Source organism: Thunnus albacares, chromosome 6 (genome assembly GCF_914725855.1).
Source record: "Thunnus albacares chromosome 6, fThuAlb1.1, whole genome shotgun sequence".
NCBI lineage: Eukaryota > Metazoa > Chordata > Actinopteri > Scombriformes > Scombridae > Thunnus > Thunnus albacares.
The window spans coordinates 20,933,938-20,949,427 of record NC_058111.1 but is presented as its reverse complement, the minus strand read 5'-3'; the positions used below and the strand labels follow the sequence as shown (position 1 = coordinate 20,949,427).

Sequence of the window (15,490 nt, the reverse complement as noted above, 5' to 3'; positions counted from 1 at the left end):
CTAATAAATCATAATAAAAATGCTGCATTTGTCATTCAAAACCATAAGTCTGCCACCTCTGTCAAACCTGAAATACAACTCTCTGGCAGCTGCTACCAAGTTCCACACATTGAAACCTATAAAACATCAGACATAGTTGCTGTGCTTAAAAACCCATTGATCATAGAGTTCTGGTATAAATTATTGTTAAACGTTAAGATGAAATATTGCATTACTACACATAATATTCTGTACTGTTTTACCTTAAACCAAGTGTTTTCTCTTGGGGAACTATCCACTATATCGTCAAAATCCAGAGCATTGAACTCTGATCTATCTCTGTCATCGGTGAAGAGGGGCTGATGTGTCATTTCAGTTGTTGTTCATTCTAACAGTAAAACCTCCCAACTAATAAAATGAACTCTCTCCCTTACCCAGTCCATACCAATAACAGTGTTTTTCATAAAATATCTCATTCGGTTGAAATAGACACCACAGCACAGCAACAAGTATCAGTTTGTTGCTGTGTTGTGGTGTGTTTGTGTGCTACAACTGCTACGACGTGAGCAGCATTAAAAATAGTAGAAAAAAACAAATTCCACAGTATCCTTTCAACAACATCTGTGTTTGTGCATTGTTTGTTTTCTGGGTTAAAATTTATCACACCACATCTTATAAGTGTACAGCTGTTGGCTGTGACCCCTTCTTCCATTTTGGATGTTCTCATGCCATCACATGAATGCACCGCACACACAAACACACACAGAGCAGTTTAGGTTCTTTTTCTTTCTTTTTTATTTCTTTTTTAATTTCCTGTCCTGAGTCTGACTGCAACTGTCTGTGTGTGCTCTGTGTTCAGTTTCCCTTCTTGTGTTGTCTTTCCATCTGATTAATACTGTCAGGTTTTGTTCGTGGACCGCTGGTGTGTGTGTGTGTGTGTGTGTGTGCACTCAGTATGTATGGTTGTAAGCAGCAGATGCTCATCTAGAATCTCTGCCAGGTTGCCATGGCAGCTAGAGAGAGTGGGTGGGTTGGGGTCGGGTGGCATGTTATTATTGAACTCAGACATTAATTACTAAAGTGACCTATTGGCAGCACAGCCTCAGATCAGATTCAAATATTTTGCCAATACAAAAATCTGTGACCTTATTATCCCGATCTAAACCAGTCTTACTGCAAAAACTGAATACAGAACATTTCAGATTCCACTTTTCACTCTCAGCAAACATTGGCAATCATTGTGCCAAATAATCTGCAACTGTATTGTGACCAAGCACAGCATGAATGAGGTCAAAGGGAGACAATAACACAAATGAACATTTACTATAAGCTGTAAGCCGATCCCAAAACACTCATTCACTGATCAGATAGCCAGAGATAGCCTTGTTTTGCTTTAGAAGTGTAATGATACAGTTGGCTCTTGATTTGGTTTGATATATGATACAGGGCTCACAGTTTGATATGGTCACGGTTCTCCTAATTGTGGCCTTTACCATGATCATCTTCTTGACTTCACAGTCAAAATGGAAAATGTGTTAATGAGTATTTTCAGTTTCACCACTCTTTGTTTTAATACATATGCTAATTTTAAACACTCTATTAAATGAATAACCAAATCCCCTTATCATACAAGCAGTTCCTTATCTCCATAAAACTAAACTGAATAAAAAAAAGATAAGATTCTCCTCACAGAGATAAAGAACAGATGTATAAACTCGGTTAGACTAATATCCTCCAAACATCTTAGTCAGCCCTAATTTCCCAAAGCAGATGTGGTCAAAGTTGCCGGTCAGTCGCATATGACATTTAGAGGCAGCATAAAGGCAAATAAAGTCAGAGGAGTGGAAGAAGACAAATAGAAGCAGGTTCACTTTAGGTGCAAGAATCTGAAGCGAAGACATGAAAGCTCTAGTTGAAAATATTACCAGCTGGAATGAAAATGTGTAGGTGTAGTTGTATCTCTACATGAATGTACAGAGACAAAAGATGGAAAGGAGTTTGGAGGAAAATAAGAGAAAATGAAATTCTTCATAAACTGTGGAAATCATGGAGAGAAGCAAGTTTCTCCATGACACCATCCACATACTGTAGGCTATTGATTAGTGTGATTCATTCATCTCTGTGAGGTTACATCCTTATTTAGTTGTGACATTAATTGGTTGCATGTGATAAACACTGAGAGAAGGAGAAGACATCAGAAAATATGTTATCCACTTGCAAGTTGAATCAAAGTTGAATCAATTCAGTATTTTCATTATCAGTTAAACCAAATCTACCTGACTGACTTGGAATTGACTGACTGGAATTGATTTCATAACCACGAAAGAACCAAATGAAAATAAAAAATAATTGCAAATGAGTTGCAGTTTCTATTTATATTCTGAATGAACAGAATGGAAAGGCAATTGCCCCAAGGCCTCAGCATGTAGAATTGGTTTGTAAAAGTTCTGCTTAAGGTAGTGCACTGGCCTACAACACAGGCATACTGTACTGTACTATTATGCAAATGGAATTTCCAATAATGGCAGAGACAGGCCGTCTTATGTTAATTTAATAGTGAATAGAAAAGTGTGTGTGTGTGTGTGTGTGTGTGTGTGTGTGTGTGTGTGTGTGCGTGCGTGCACGCATACACTTAAAATCCAGTGTGCTCTAATGAGACACAAAGTACAGACAGCAGGTTGAGCGTAGGTTGGAAACCATGGCAACGGCCTTGGGCTCCTAGACATGTGGAGAGAGCGAGTGATAGAGAGAGAGAGAGAGAGAGAGAGAGAGAGAGAGAGAGAGGAGAACCAGGATGTCATTAAGATCAGTCATTCTGATCAAGAATAGACTGAGTGATTGATCAGCCTAATCTGTGATGACTATTCACACACACACACACACACACACACACACACACAACTATCACAACCCCCTTCACACACACACACACACACACACACACACACACACACTCTCGTAGTCTTGCATGTAAACATATACCCTGAAGACATTGTCTAAAGCCCTCCTCTTATGGCAACATCGCCCACACAGTTACATACTGCAAGTGTTGATTGGTAAACATCTATGTGTATTTTTATGTTTGCCATCTAAAGTCAAACTGCACACAAGACACTATAGACCCCAGTTGTGTGAATCAAGAGCAAAAATGCAAACCTTCATCAAAAGCACAGTACAGAGTTTTTCCAGTGCACCCTCGGTATTTTTATGGTTGGTGGTCATAGCACACCTGCAGCACACTTCAAAATGGGGTGAGACCAGTAGGAATTAATTATCATACTCTTATCAGTAGGTTAGAGTTAAGTCTTCTAAGAGGATGCTAATATATGATAATCCTTTTAAAGTTAAATTCACATCTTTGGAGATACTGAAACACTAGTGATCATGGTTTCCAGGTATTATGGCCGGTTTGATTTTGATTCCTGGCTACATGTAAGGCCTTTTTACTGTATCTTTTGCTGGCTAGTATAGGTGAAAATTATTCTGCGTCAGTGATCCTTGCTTTCTAGCTTTTTGAGAAAAGTTTCTGTTATTAGGACAAAAAAATCCTCCAAGAACAGACAAAATTACATTATATATTGTTTATGTCATTTTATGATATGTTGTCTACCTGATACCATAGGACCAGTCATTGATTTACTGTGCATGTAAACAAACCTCATCATTAATAGAATAAATATATGCAAATAAAATTGTATTGTTATTATTTATGGAGACAACTGTATGTTCCAACATGTGTGGGAGTCATTGTGCTTACTGGCAAATTATTAAAATCACATTTTTTATACTACTTGTGAGAGAGACAGAAAGCACAGAGCAGATATAGTTTTCCGTGATTGTACCAGAGAGCTAACTATATCACTTCCTGTTTCTGTAGTGATATGTGTCTTTAATTTAACGGTCAACATCTGATCACATACAGAAAAACTGAGTGAGGCAGACAGTGACAAGCTTAACACAGCTGGATTCAAAACCTTAGCAGCACAAACACATTTGCTCACAGGAATTTAGAGAACTTTCAAGAAAGATTTCTACCTTCATTTGTTGATTTATGCAAATGTGGTTGTGAGAGTGTTTGTGTATGTTGCCAGTGTAGCGTGTCATTTTGGCCTCTGAGGAGCTGCAGGTGTGACCTGCTGGGAATGTTGCCAAACAGATGGCAAGCGAAAGGAAGAAAGAAAGAAAAGAAGAAAGGGATGAGTGAGAGAAACAAAAAGAAGAGAAATGAAACGGTGAGAGTGAAAGAAAGGCCCCAACAGGATGTGAAAGAAACAGATGCAGCAGGAGAGATTGGGAGAAGACAAAATATAGAGTACATGTGTAAGTAACACAGATAGGGGGCCGAAGGGAAAGCTGAAGGTGTTAATGAGAGAGGGCGAAGGAGACAAATGGAAAGAGAAAACCGTGTGAGAGAGAGAAAAAAAGAAGGACGCTATTGACAGGGTGAGAGAGACGTGATTAATGATCATTGATTCTTTACTTCTGAATCTGTTTTCTCTGCCTCTGCCTGTCAATCTCTTTGACTTTGTCTTTGGTTTTTTCTCTTTTTTTTTTTCTTTACTGCTCTTCCATCCACTGTGTCTCATATAACAGTATATTAAACACATAACAGAAGCAAAAACCTGCCTAAATATCCAAAACCCTATTCGTTCTTCTATCAGGGGAGCTGCTGATTGATCCATTGTGAGGACATGCAGCGTGAAGTCACTTTGTTGCTCTGCATGGAACAAAGTCCTCTGCACAACACAGGAGACAAAATGATTAATGGTCTGAGCAGGAATATGGATTTCTACAAGTTACAACAGTCAGTGCTCAAAACTATTTCAGTCTTCATTGGTTTACTTTTTATTTACAAGACTGGTTTTATAGAGAGATTGCTTTAAACCAAAATGAAATTTGGTGTATAGCAGTATGTGCTAAGAATCATTCAGCCAGTTGACTGACACGTACTGTACCAAAGTCAACACTGTGGTTTTAATGTAGTGAAGAAAGCATCCACAGCTAACTTGATAGTTTATTTCTAGGCAGCAGTACATGATATGAATATGTAAACCATTTCTTTCCTGCAACTTCTAGCTTTTCTGAAACACGGTAATGTCTTCCCAACTAAAAGAAATTAGAAAAAGAAATTATAAATTGGGATCATTTCTTTTGGTGTAAAATACGCTTTTAAATCAGCCTCTATCCACTAAAGTAATGATTACTGACTCATCTTTGACAACAGTCCAATTAATCATTGGTACCAGAACTGCTGTTGATTTCTCCATTACCCCCCAACCCTATTTCATAATATCCACATTAACACAGATTACATATGTACACACATGTATTTGGGTGGTTCCAAGCATGGTCTGTCATGTAATGGATAGCCATCTAGAAATGTTTCCACCAGAAGACAGGAAGAAAGAGAAAATGAGGGACAGTTAGAGGGGCAGAAATGGTGGCAGACAGAGGAGGCAGTTTACACGCACACGCACACACACACACACACACACACACGCACATGCACTCACAAACACTTTGGGTCTCCAATCAGACTGAGGCTGGAAGGACTGCTGTAGGAGAAAATGAGTTTTGTTCTCTGGAGGCCCTAAGAGAGAAAGAGATAGACAAAGAGGGAGAGAGAAAGAGAGAGAGAGAGAGAAAGAAAGAATGAAAGAAAGAAAAAGAAATGAAAATTTCTACTGGAAGAGCTGAGGATCATTGTCTTGCTTGAGGCCATGTTGGCAGTAGTTGTGAAGAAGGGAGGAGAGAAGATTTGTTGTTCGCATCCACTTCTCTCTCTCTCTCTCTCTCTCTCTCTCTCTCTCTCTCTCTCTCTCTCTCTCTCTCTCTCTCTCTCTCTCTCTCTCTCTCTCTCCCTCTCTCCCTTCCTCTCTTTATCTCTCTCTCACACACACAAACAAACTCTCCATGCCATCTGTGCTTCCTTGAGGAGCAGTAAACCCGAATCTTAGCAAAATGCAAACTGCAGCAATATATCTCACCAGTTTATGTGTGTGTGTGTGTTGTGAGGTAGTTATATTCGTCTTCCTGGTGTCTATCGGGGCACGGCTGCTGAGCTGCAGCCAAAATACTCCATTTGACCTAGATCATGTCAGCACCCGGATGGTGTGCGTCTATGTGTGTGTGTGTGTGTGCAGTGCCTATTTGTCAGCGATACAATGACTTTTGGACATTGCCCATAACGATGTAAGAGCTTCCTCCCACATGTCCTCTGACTCCACTAATCATTCTGTTTGTGCCTCTTTTCACTGTGTTTCTCCCTGATTTGCTATTTCTCACTTTCACTCCCCATCTTTCTGTTTCTTATTCTCTTTGTTTGTCCCTTCCTCCGAGGAAACTGGAGCACTCACAGAGTAAATGTCTTCATCAGAGTGTGTGTGTGTGTGTGTGTGTGTGTGTGTGTGTGTGTGTGTGTGTGTGTGTGTGTGTGTGTGTGTGTGTGTGATACAGGTATACGTTCGCGAAATAGGATTTATTTATTATTGTGACATATTGGTGCCTCTGTGCTTCACCTCTCAACCCAAACATTTAATTTCACAAAAAACAGGCATGTCAGCTGTTGACTGCACACACAAACACAGCACCATGCTTGTGGGTTACTGTAATTTTTAGCTCTATGAAGAAAGCACAGTTTTCTAATGGGATCTAAAGGCTGACCTGCTCATCTTTGCCTACATTGTAATTGACATGTACTGTACATGCTCAGCTTATCAAGTTGATTATTTCAGTCACTAGCTATTAAATCCTATAGGAGCTGGCCCCATGAAAAGTCCACAGCCCCACATGGTTAATTAAATTTGTGTTACCAGTCAGCACACCAGCAAGAAGGCTCCTTTAGATATTAGAAGTTTTCTCATAGAGACAGAGACTCTGAATACAATAACGGAGACGAGATGAGGTGGAAGTGTCGGCCACTCGGAGGCATATTCCTGCAGTGCAGACTATTATTGAGTCAACCCCATTATTTGAACCTCCATTTATTATAGTAACACCAAACAACACAAAGAAAATGTTCCTTCCAACCCTAATAGCTTATGTAGCACAATCAGCATACATAATTTGGAATGATATAATGATTTCACCATGTATTCAGAAGACTGTAAAATAGTGGACCAGGTTATTTTATTCTCAGATAAATTGATGACCTGCAGTCCACGAAACGTTCTACTTTTCTTTCCTTGTGTTTCTTTGCAGTGATGGATGGGCGGACCGGTATGATGTGACAGACGGCTATGTGAGGGAAGCGGCCGGTGGTATAACCATCAAGCTCCAGTCTGCTGACGTCAAATGGTTCGATGATTACTACCTTAAACTTCGTCCGGACAACAATCACAGGAACCCCTGGTTCACAGAATTTTGGCAGCATCGTTTCCACTGTCGACTGAAGGGCCACCCACAGGAGAGCAACAAGTACAACCGCACCTGTAGCAGTGAGTATAGACAGAAGTCCTTTGAGACATGTTAGGATAAGATCTGAAATGTGCTTCTTGAACAACTGTAGCAATGAGTGTGGACCAGGACTGTAGCTCCCATTTATTCTTAATATGATCCTCCGTTGTCATCTGAATCTCCTCCTCCTCCTCCTCTCACTCATCTTCTCTCACAAGCTGACACTAAAGGTCTTTGGCAGAGAATAAAACAAACGACAAAGCCAAATACCAGCTAAATATATCACAGTGAAATATGCATGTAATGTAATGTATGTAATGTAATAAACATGTTCAGCATATATTCAATTGGATTAAGAAGGCTTAGCCTACCTCAATAATAATTTTACAATATCAGTAAAAGCAGGGTAGCAGTATGATTTGATTATTTAATGTGTGATGTGACATTGTGTTTTGGGGTTGAAGGCCCTTTAAAATGCTTGAGATTTCAGATTAGTTTCTCATTTTTTATTTTTGTTGTATTAATTTTTTAATTAACTAACAGGCAACTAACAGCCAAATGCCCAAATGCCACAATTACAGCATCAAAGGCAACTGCATAAAAACCACAGGAAAAGACAACCCAAGTCTCAATAAATCAACCAACCAATCTGACAAACTAATACAGTCTAATCTTTGGAAAAGTGCTAACTGTGTCATCAGCAAGAGGCTAACCCTGGTGAGCTGGTTGCTATGGAAACCAAGTGTTCATTTACTCACTTCATATCTGTCCCTGTTGTCGGCTAAATTAAAAGTTTTCAGATTGACTTTTAACAGTGAATGCTGCTTTTATCTGTGAAATAGCATTAGCTAACAGTCTACACTGCTGCAAATACCAGTCGGTTTTGTTTCCACACACATTTTATATGTTGATACGTTTAATTGCAGTTGGTGACTGTGACATGCTAATTAATGTGAGCTGAAGTAACCTCTGGGGAAAATGCTGTCATGTTACATATTTATGTACACCAATAAACATTGCATTTATCATGTTTAGGAAATAAACTCATATTGATATCATTTCTTCCAACCTTCTTCTTTAGAGGGAGATATTATGATACTATAGCGTAATGTTGTTTGCCTGTTTCATTACAGCTGTCCCATGACTTGATATCCACAGGGGCAAAAAAATGATGTCACTTAGTCTACAAAAATCACTTTCATTCATAAAACAAACAAAAAAGAGTAGCTTGCAGTAAAAGTTACCAAGGTCCACACCTCAGGGACCTCAATGGTAGCTACGGTGGTATATGGACACATGACCTCTGAGTTAAAGCTGTACTGTACTTCTGTTTTGACCATGACTATCTGGGGTGCACAGAGTGAGAGAGGATTTATTGTTTTAGGTCTACATAACAGGCTACAGTACCAATCTGCATTTTTATTGACAGGCTTTGATAATAGCCAGTATTAATGCAATACGCACATAACACGCACATACACTCCTACACACATGCCATATGGATATACACAGTTTTCCAGTTCATCTGGAGATATCCCTTGTGGCTGTAAGTGCACCCTCCCTTTATCTCTCTGTATTCATCTCCTACCATCTTCCTCTCTCTTTCGTTCCCTCCATTCATAGGCAAAACGGTGTGTGAGAGCTGCATCAAAGGGACTCATGTCTCATGTATTCTAATGAAATGGGACATGAAATACAAATGAACAGGACACAGAAAGAGCTAGAAAGAAATGAGATATGGAGATGGGAAGTGCCCAATGACAAGAAATGAGAAGAAAGAGAATGGTCTTTGATGTTTGGGGAAAAAAGCATGTTGCATTTCTTATAAGAAAAGAAACGTTAAATTAAGAGTTGCTCTGATATACCTGCCTTTCTCTTTCTATCTTCCCTCACCAACCCCCCAACTCATCCACCCATTTGTGCAGAGCGAGAGTCGCTTCGACAACAGTATGCACAGGACACTAAGATGGGGTTTGTCATTAATGCCATCTACTCGATGGCATATGGCCTGCATAACATGCAACGGGCACTCTGCCCAGACTATCAGGTAGGTACTGTTGTGATGCATGAATGGAGGGACACTAGGAAAAACCAAGTAGATAAAGGAGGGAGAGAGGGGTGGATGGAAAGAGTGGAGAGTGGAATAGCAATATTGCAAAAGATCTTGTTTCCGTGATGGCAAGTTAAGACATATTAACATTACTTTATTAACATATAACAATAAGTTAGTTAGGTAGGAACTGTGTTATCCACAATGTGAAAAATTGACTTTGGTTTCACCACACAGCACAAATTAAAAACAAGACAGTTAATTGAAGTCAAACATCAACAAGCATGACATTAGAAAAGTATAGACGCAGTCCATTGATTAAGTGAGGCATAAGCAATTGAAGTATTCAAATAAAATCAATTAAAATGTAAGCAAGGAATAAAAGTAGAGAGGAAAATACATTAGTTAAATACGTCAGGCACTGTGTGCAAACATCTTGCAGTGGTTGGCCGGAATAGAACAGTCTTCTGAAAAACAATACCTGCTACACTGCACATTTAATTTTCATGAAATTTGGAGGCATGATGTACTGCTTTTGCTTGTATTTTTATTGCCTAAAGCTTATTTTTATATAATTTTAATCCTAGAGCACAGCAATTATATTTTGAGTATATGTTACTGTATTAATCTTAAGTTTAACTAAAGGATATTTTGCTGTTTATATGCCAGCACGGATGACCACCATTTTCAAAGTTACTTTGAAACAATGCTTCTCAAGCTGTTGGTCAGGCAATTTCGTCGTATATAACATGACTTTTCATGTATTTTAAGGGCCTGTGTGATGCCATGCGGCCTATAGATGGTGCTACACTGTTGGACTTCCTGATGAAAACCAACTTCACAGGCGTGTCTGGGGAGGGAATCCTATTTGATGAAAATGGAGACTCACCTGGCAGGTAAGCACTGTAATTGAAAGATACTCTATGGACTTTTTTAGTGTTGTCTTTTGGATTGCAAAGGTAATACAGACAGACAAGATGTACCTGCAGCAAGTATCTGTCACATGACCGTGTGCTGCATAATGTATTTATGTGTTTGATGTATAATGCATGTTTGCCTTTTATCTACAGGTATGAAATAATGAACTTCAAGAAGATGGGGAAGGACTACTATGACTATATTAATGTGGGCAGTTGGGACAACAGAGGCTTGAAGATAGATGATGATGAAATCTGGCCTAACAAAGACGCCATCATCAAGTCAGTCTGCAGTGAACCTTGTGCCAAAGGCCAGATTAAGGTAAGATGACTGTGGTTACATGAGGCAAACCTTCTCTACCAGAGTGAAATCAAACCAATGAATGGTTTTCATGAAAGTATTTACATGCAACAGAAAACATTAAGTGTGGTGTTTAGACACTTTGCTGAAGTAACCTTTAAAAAAAGCTCATGGCATCCTATATTGTGAATCCAGCAGCCTACCATGGACAAAATAGAAAATAATCATAAGGAGCGTCTACTGTACATGACACATTTTCATTTGTGGATTATATATGATTTAAACTACCTCTTTTAAATGAATTAAATCTTCTTCTAGACCAGTTCAATTCTGAGCAAAATGGCTACATGGGGCATTTTTTAATTTGACTGTAAGTTGAATACAATTAAGGCTCCCTGTAGATGCAGTGGCGAATTCACTTTAGCTGGTATGTACATTACATCAATGCATAAACATGAAGGTGAAGCCACACAGTGACAATGTGCATTCTGCCTCTTCCAGGTGATCCGTAAAGGTGAGGTGAGCTGCTGCTGGACGTGTACTCCCTGTAAAGAAAATGAGATTGTTTTTGATGAGTATACCTGCCGAGCCTGTGACCTGGGCTCCTGGCCTACTGATGACCTGACAGGTCAGTCTGTGTGATTGTTTGTGTGCGTATGTCTGCATGTGTATATTTAATTTTTTAACTGCATTTTCAGAGACGTTTCCACTTTGTCAAGAAAATAGCTGAATAGAAACACTGCAGTTATGACTGTAATGCTGTAGTAGCGGTGTTACTTGACAGAAACAGTAAACATAACACTGGTATGTGTGAGTGCATGTACAGTATATGTGTAGAGTCATAGGATAAATTATGTTTTGTAGAATTAGATAGTAGTTTTTTTCCCAGATACAGTGTTCCATTACAGCATATGATTATAAGAGAGAAAGTGAGAGACGATCCTTGCTTTTCACCCTCTCCTCCTCTCTCATCCCTTTAATGTTGCCAACACGGTCACCAGTGTTTTAATTATTCCGCATCAAGAGCAGCTTTCAATGCAAATACATTTCAGTTGCAATGAAAATTTATTTCCCCTTCATTGCGTTCGAAGCGGTTGGATATTGCCTTGTTATGCTTTCAGCTGCTCATTATACTGCTTGCTAGCTCCTCACCAAGTGCAATGATTAAAACATGAATTTTGCCCTGTTGAAAATTCAGACTGCGCTTCACTGCCAGAGACAAAAGCATCCTTAAACTAAAACAGGGAGCAAACCAGTGAGAAAAATAACAAAAGTTACCAGTGGAAAAAGAGAAACATAGGCTACGTTGAGACTGCAGGCAAAAGTGGCCCAAATACAATGTTTTTGCTCATATGTGATGCAGATCTGTTTTGTGAACGGCACAAATCACATGGAATCTAATCTTTTCAATTCTGATTTGGGCCACTTTCATATGTGGTCCTAAATCAGATACAGGTCTGATTTTTTGCAATGCGACCTTAGTCATATCGGAATTCAGGCAACTTAACATCACTCCAGCCAATACAATCCAATTCCTACATGCTTTCTCAGGGAGATTGGTCACCTGAACTGAGTTTCTTGCTGCGAGAGTCTGTGGAGAGACACTGACAAATGTAGTTAAAGTAGCCCTTGACATCCTGAAAGTTTAGATGAAGTCTGTTTCTGTGAAGCCATTCACGTCACAATCCCACAACTCCTGGCTCCGACTCCGCATCCACACACACCTCCATACAGAAGTAGCAGCCGCTGCTCCACAAAAAGCCATAATTACAAATTTGGCTTTCTTTATCCTCATCCTCGTTATCATCTGCTCACAAATTCGCTGACTTCCACTGCATATCAACTCATAAACGAAACTATAAACACTGACTTTCAGTGGCCTCCATCTTTACTTCCATACGACAGTGTGCTGCATGTGACGTCTTTATTGTTCTTTTGCGCATGCAGGTCAGTTAAGGACTATGACCAGTTCACACTGGAACCTGATATTAGCCACATTTAAAAAATAAGGTTAACAGCCAATCAGATCTGAGCAATAAATCCGAATTGAGAACATAGCCGTAAAGGACTGAAGGCGTGATCGTATTACTTGTATTACTTTTTGTGTGTTTGTGTGTGTGTGCATGTTCATGTGTATGAGTACGTGTATGTGACTCATTTAATCAACAATAAGTGCTGTGTGTCCCCCAGCGAGGCTATATGGAACAGTAATAATGAGGTGTAAACAAACTACTTGCCCTGTTCCTCCACCGGACATTTTGATCTCTCTCCCTTAGGCCAAAAGAAAGAGAAAGAAGTGAGACAGATAAAGAGAGGGAGCGATAAATAGGCAAAGGGAATAGAAGAGATAGTGTGAGGTCTCAGCTGTCAGGGACAGAGGTAAAGTGGGTGTGAAAACCATGGAAAGAAATGGGAGAGTTTAGGAGACAGCGCAAAGCAATAGAGGAAAAAAACAAGAAAAAGAGTGAGAGAAAAGTGACTTAGAAACATAAAAAGATGGAAAGAAATTAGTCTGAAAGAAAGATGGAGAGTGAGAGAGATTGAGTTGAATAGAGGCTTTGACAGAAGCGGCAGCCAGGGAAAGTGAAAGGAGCAGAAAAAAGGGAGGATTAGCTTTGGGATTTGAGCCTCTCCACTGGTCAGTAAAGTTCCACAGTTTGAGTCTGAAAGTGTTTGAAGGAGTTTGCCTCAAAACTTGATATTGGCTGAAACCTCCGAATGGTCCCCTTCCCTTAATGCACCAGTTTGGCTTAGGGTCAAACTCTACATGATTTCCTGCAGGTTCCCGTGATCTAATTAAGTATGAATTGCTGATGTAGCCGATGCTTTTAGACTGCTCAAAGAAAACCCTGGAGAAAAACACTGATCTCGGATTTTCAGCCCCAGCATCTAGATTTATGTGGATTAATTGGAGCTAAATTTTCAGCGAGTTCCTTAGTTTCCCTCCCACCTCACATTTTCACGGGTGGGTGGTCCTCATCCTCGATGGCTAGGCAGGACAGTTTCTGTAGCTCTTGTCTCTTAAAGGGGCTATGCTAAAATAGTACTACTTCCATGATGTTTAACAGTGTACATACAGGTAACTCCATTTCTAAAAGGAGAGAAAAATAAATCCAGATCTATCATTTGTTGTAAAACTGCTCCATTTTGACTCCATGTATGATTTATTTTCTGTCTCAAAATAAAAATATTGGACTGATTATTCTGTTTTACACACACTGCACTATGTGACAAAAAGCTCAATACATCGTGTTGTTTTAGATAATGATTTACATAGATTTTATCCAATTTTAACTGAACAGGGGCACCTTTAGCTTTACGGTGTCTTAAACCTGCAAGTGAGCCACATCTTCTGGAGGCTGCCTCTGCATGACTTATTTTCTGTCTGTTTGTTACCGGCCTCTTGGCTCACATTCAGGAATTAGTCTGTTGTTTATGCCCCTAGACCTAACAACAACATGGATTCAATAAACTTGATTGACTGTGTTAAAGACAAAGTCATTAAATTACTTAAGTCTTTTATAATGACTGTTGTGTCATTTCCTCTCTCTACAATATGCTGTATTGTAAGCATGTTTGTGTTTGTGTGTTTGAGAGAGACAGTAAGAGTGAGAGAAGGAGAAAGAAAGAGGGAGAGAGAGATGGAAAAAGCAAGAGAGTAGAGATGTACATAGCCAGACATTTTCACACAGAGTCTACGTGTGTCCCTGCTGCTACCATAGACCAACCAGCTGGATAATTTCAGCATGCGTTAAGACGGATCATAATTAGAACTGTCCCTTTAATTAATGACACTTTATCTCCTTGCTTAGGATGAAGACAGAGATAGAGGAAGGGGGGGAATTAGGGAAAAAATGGGAGGGATGAGGAGAGATGAGGGAGATAAAAGGGGGATAGAGTGATGGATGAGTTATTACAAAGGAGAAGAGAGCAATATGGAATAGAGATTAAGTGACAGGGAAGGCAGAAATAGAGACACATATGGTGAGGGAGAACAACAGAGAAGCCATAAAACGCATGCAGTCTACAGACAGTCTCATTCGCAGGGCAGTGTCTGCCCCCTGACTTTTGGCGGATGAAGTTGACAGATTTATTTATTTTGCTGCAGCAAGTTACACCATGGATAAATGAAAGTATATATATAAATGAATAAATTAAATTATAAATAGATAAATATGTGAAAAAATTAATAAGTAAATAAATTAATAATTAAATAAATAAATATACAAATGTGTAAATATATAAATATATATAACTGAATTAATAAATAAATAAATACACAAATACATTTAACATTTATATATTGAATATCTCATTTAATTTGTGATTTATTTATGGTGACAATTAAGCACTAACTTATATAATTATTTATTTATTAATTTAAGCATTTAATTATATAATTAATTATGTATTTATATATTTCATCTCAGCCCTTAAAACCCTCCATACTGTTCAACCTGTGTTTTATAATCACGTGTGACTCTTTTACACCACACATACAGTCCACTGTCCTTGTGAATTCTGTGCCAAGAAATGTATTTCCACATAATAACATTCCTCCTTTCCCCAGGCTGTGACCCAATCCCAGTGGAGTACCTGCGGTGGGGAGACCCTGAACCCATTGCTGCAGTGGTTTTTGCCTGCCTTGGGCTCATGGCCACATTCTTTGTCACTGCAGTCTTCATCAGGTAAGAAATGTCTCCAAAATTATACAAACAACAATGCAAATAGTACAAAAGAACACAGTGTTTCCCATACACATTGTGCACATTTCTACAGTATCATAATCATTGCTTTCCTGTATGTATGTTTGAATTCTTGAATGAATATGCCTGCACTTACATGTTT

At 39.1% G+C, this 15,490-nt stretch overlaps 1 protein-coding gene across 2 annotated transcripts in view; it reads left to right on the top strand.

The window, feature by feature from the left end:
• grm5b (glutamate receptor, metabotropic 5b) overlaps positions 1 to 15,490 on the top strand; it is a 55,561-nt gene that overhangs the window by 23,565 nt on the left and 16,506 nt on the right. For both annotated transcript variants that reach the window (XM_044353265.1, XM_044353264.1), the window contains exons 3-8: positions 7,180 to 7,415; positions 9,300 to 9,421; positions 10,196 to 10,320; positions 10,495 to 10,663; positions 11,144 to 11,270; positions 15,213 to 15,330. In XM_044353265.1, coding sequence (XP_044209200.1) covers positions 7,180 to 7,415; positions 9,300 to 9,421; positions 10,196 to 10,320; positions 10,495 to 10,663; positions 11,144 to 11,270; positions 15,213 to 15,330 — 897 coding nt within the window. The remainder of the gene's footprint in view (positions 1 to 7,179; positions 7,416 to 9,299; positions 9,422 to 10,195; positions 10,321 to 10,494; positions 10,664 to 11,143; positions 11,271 to 15,212; positions 15,331 to 15,490) is intronic.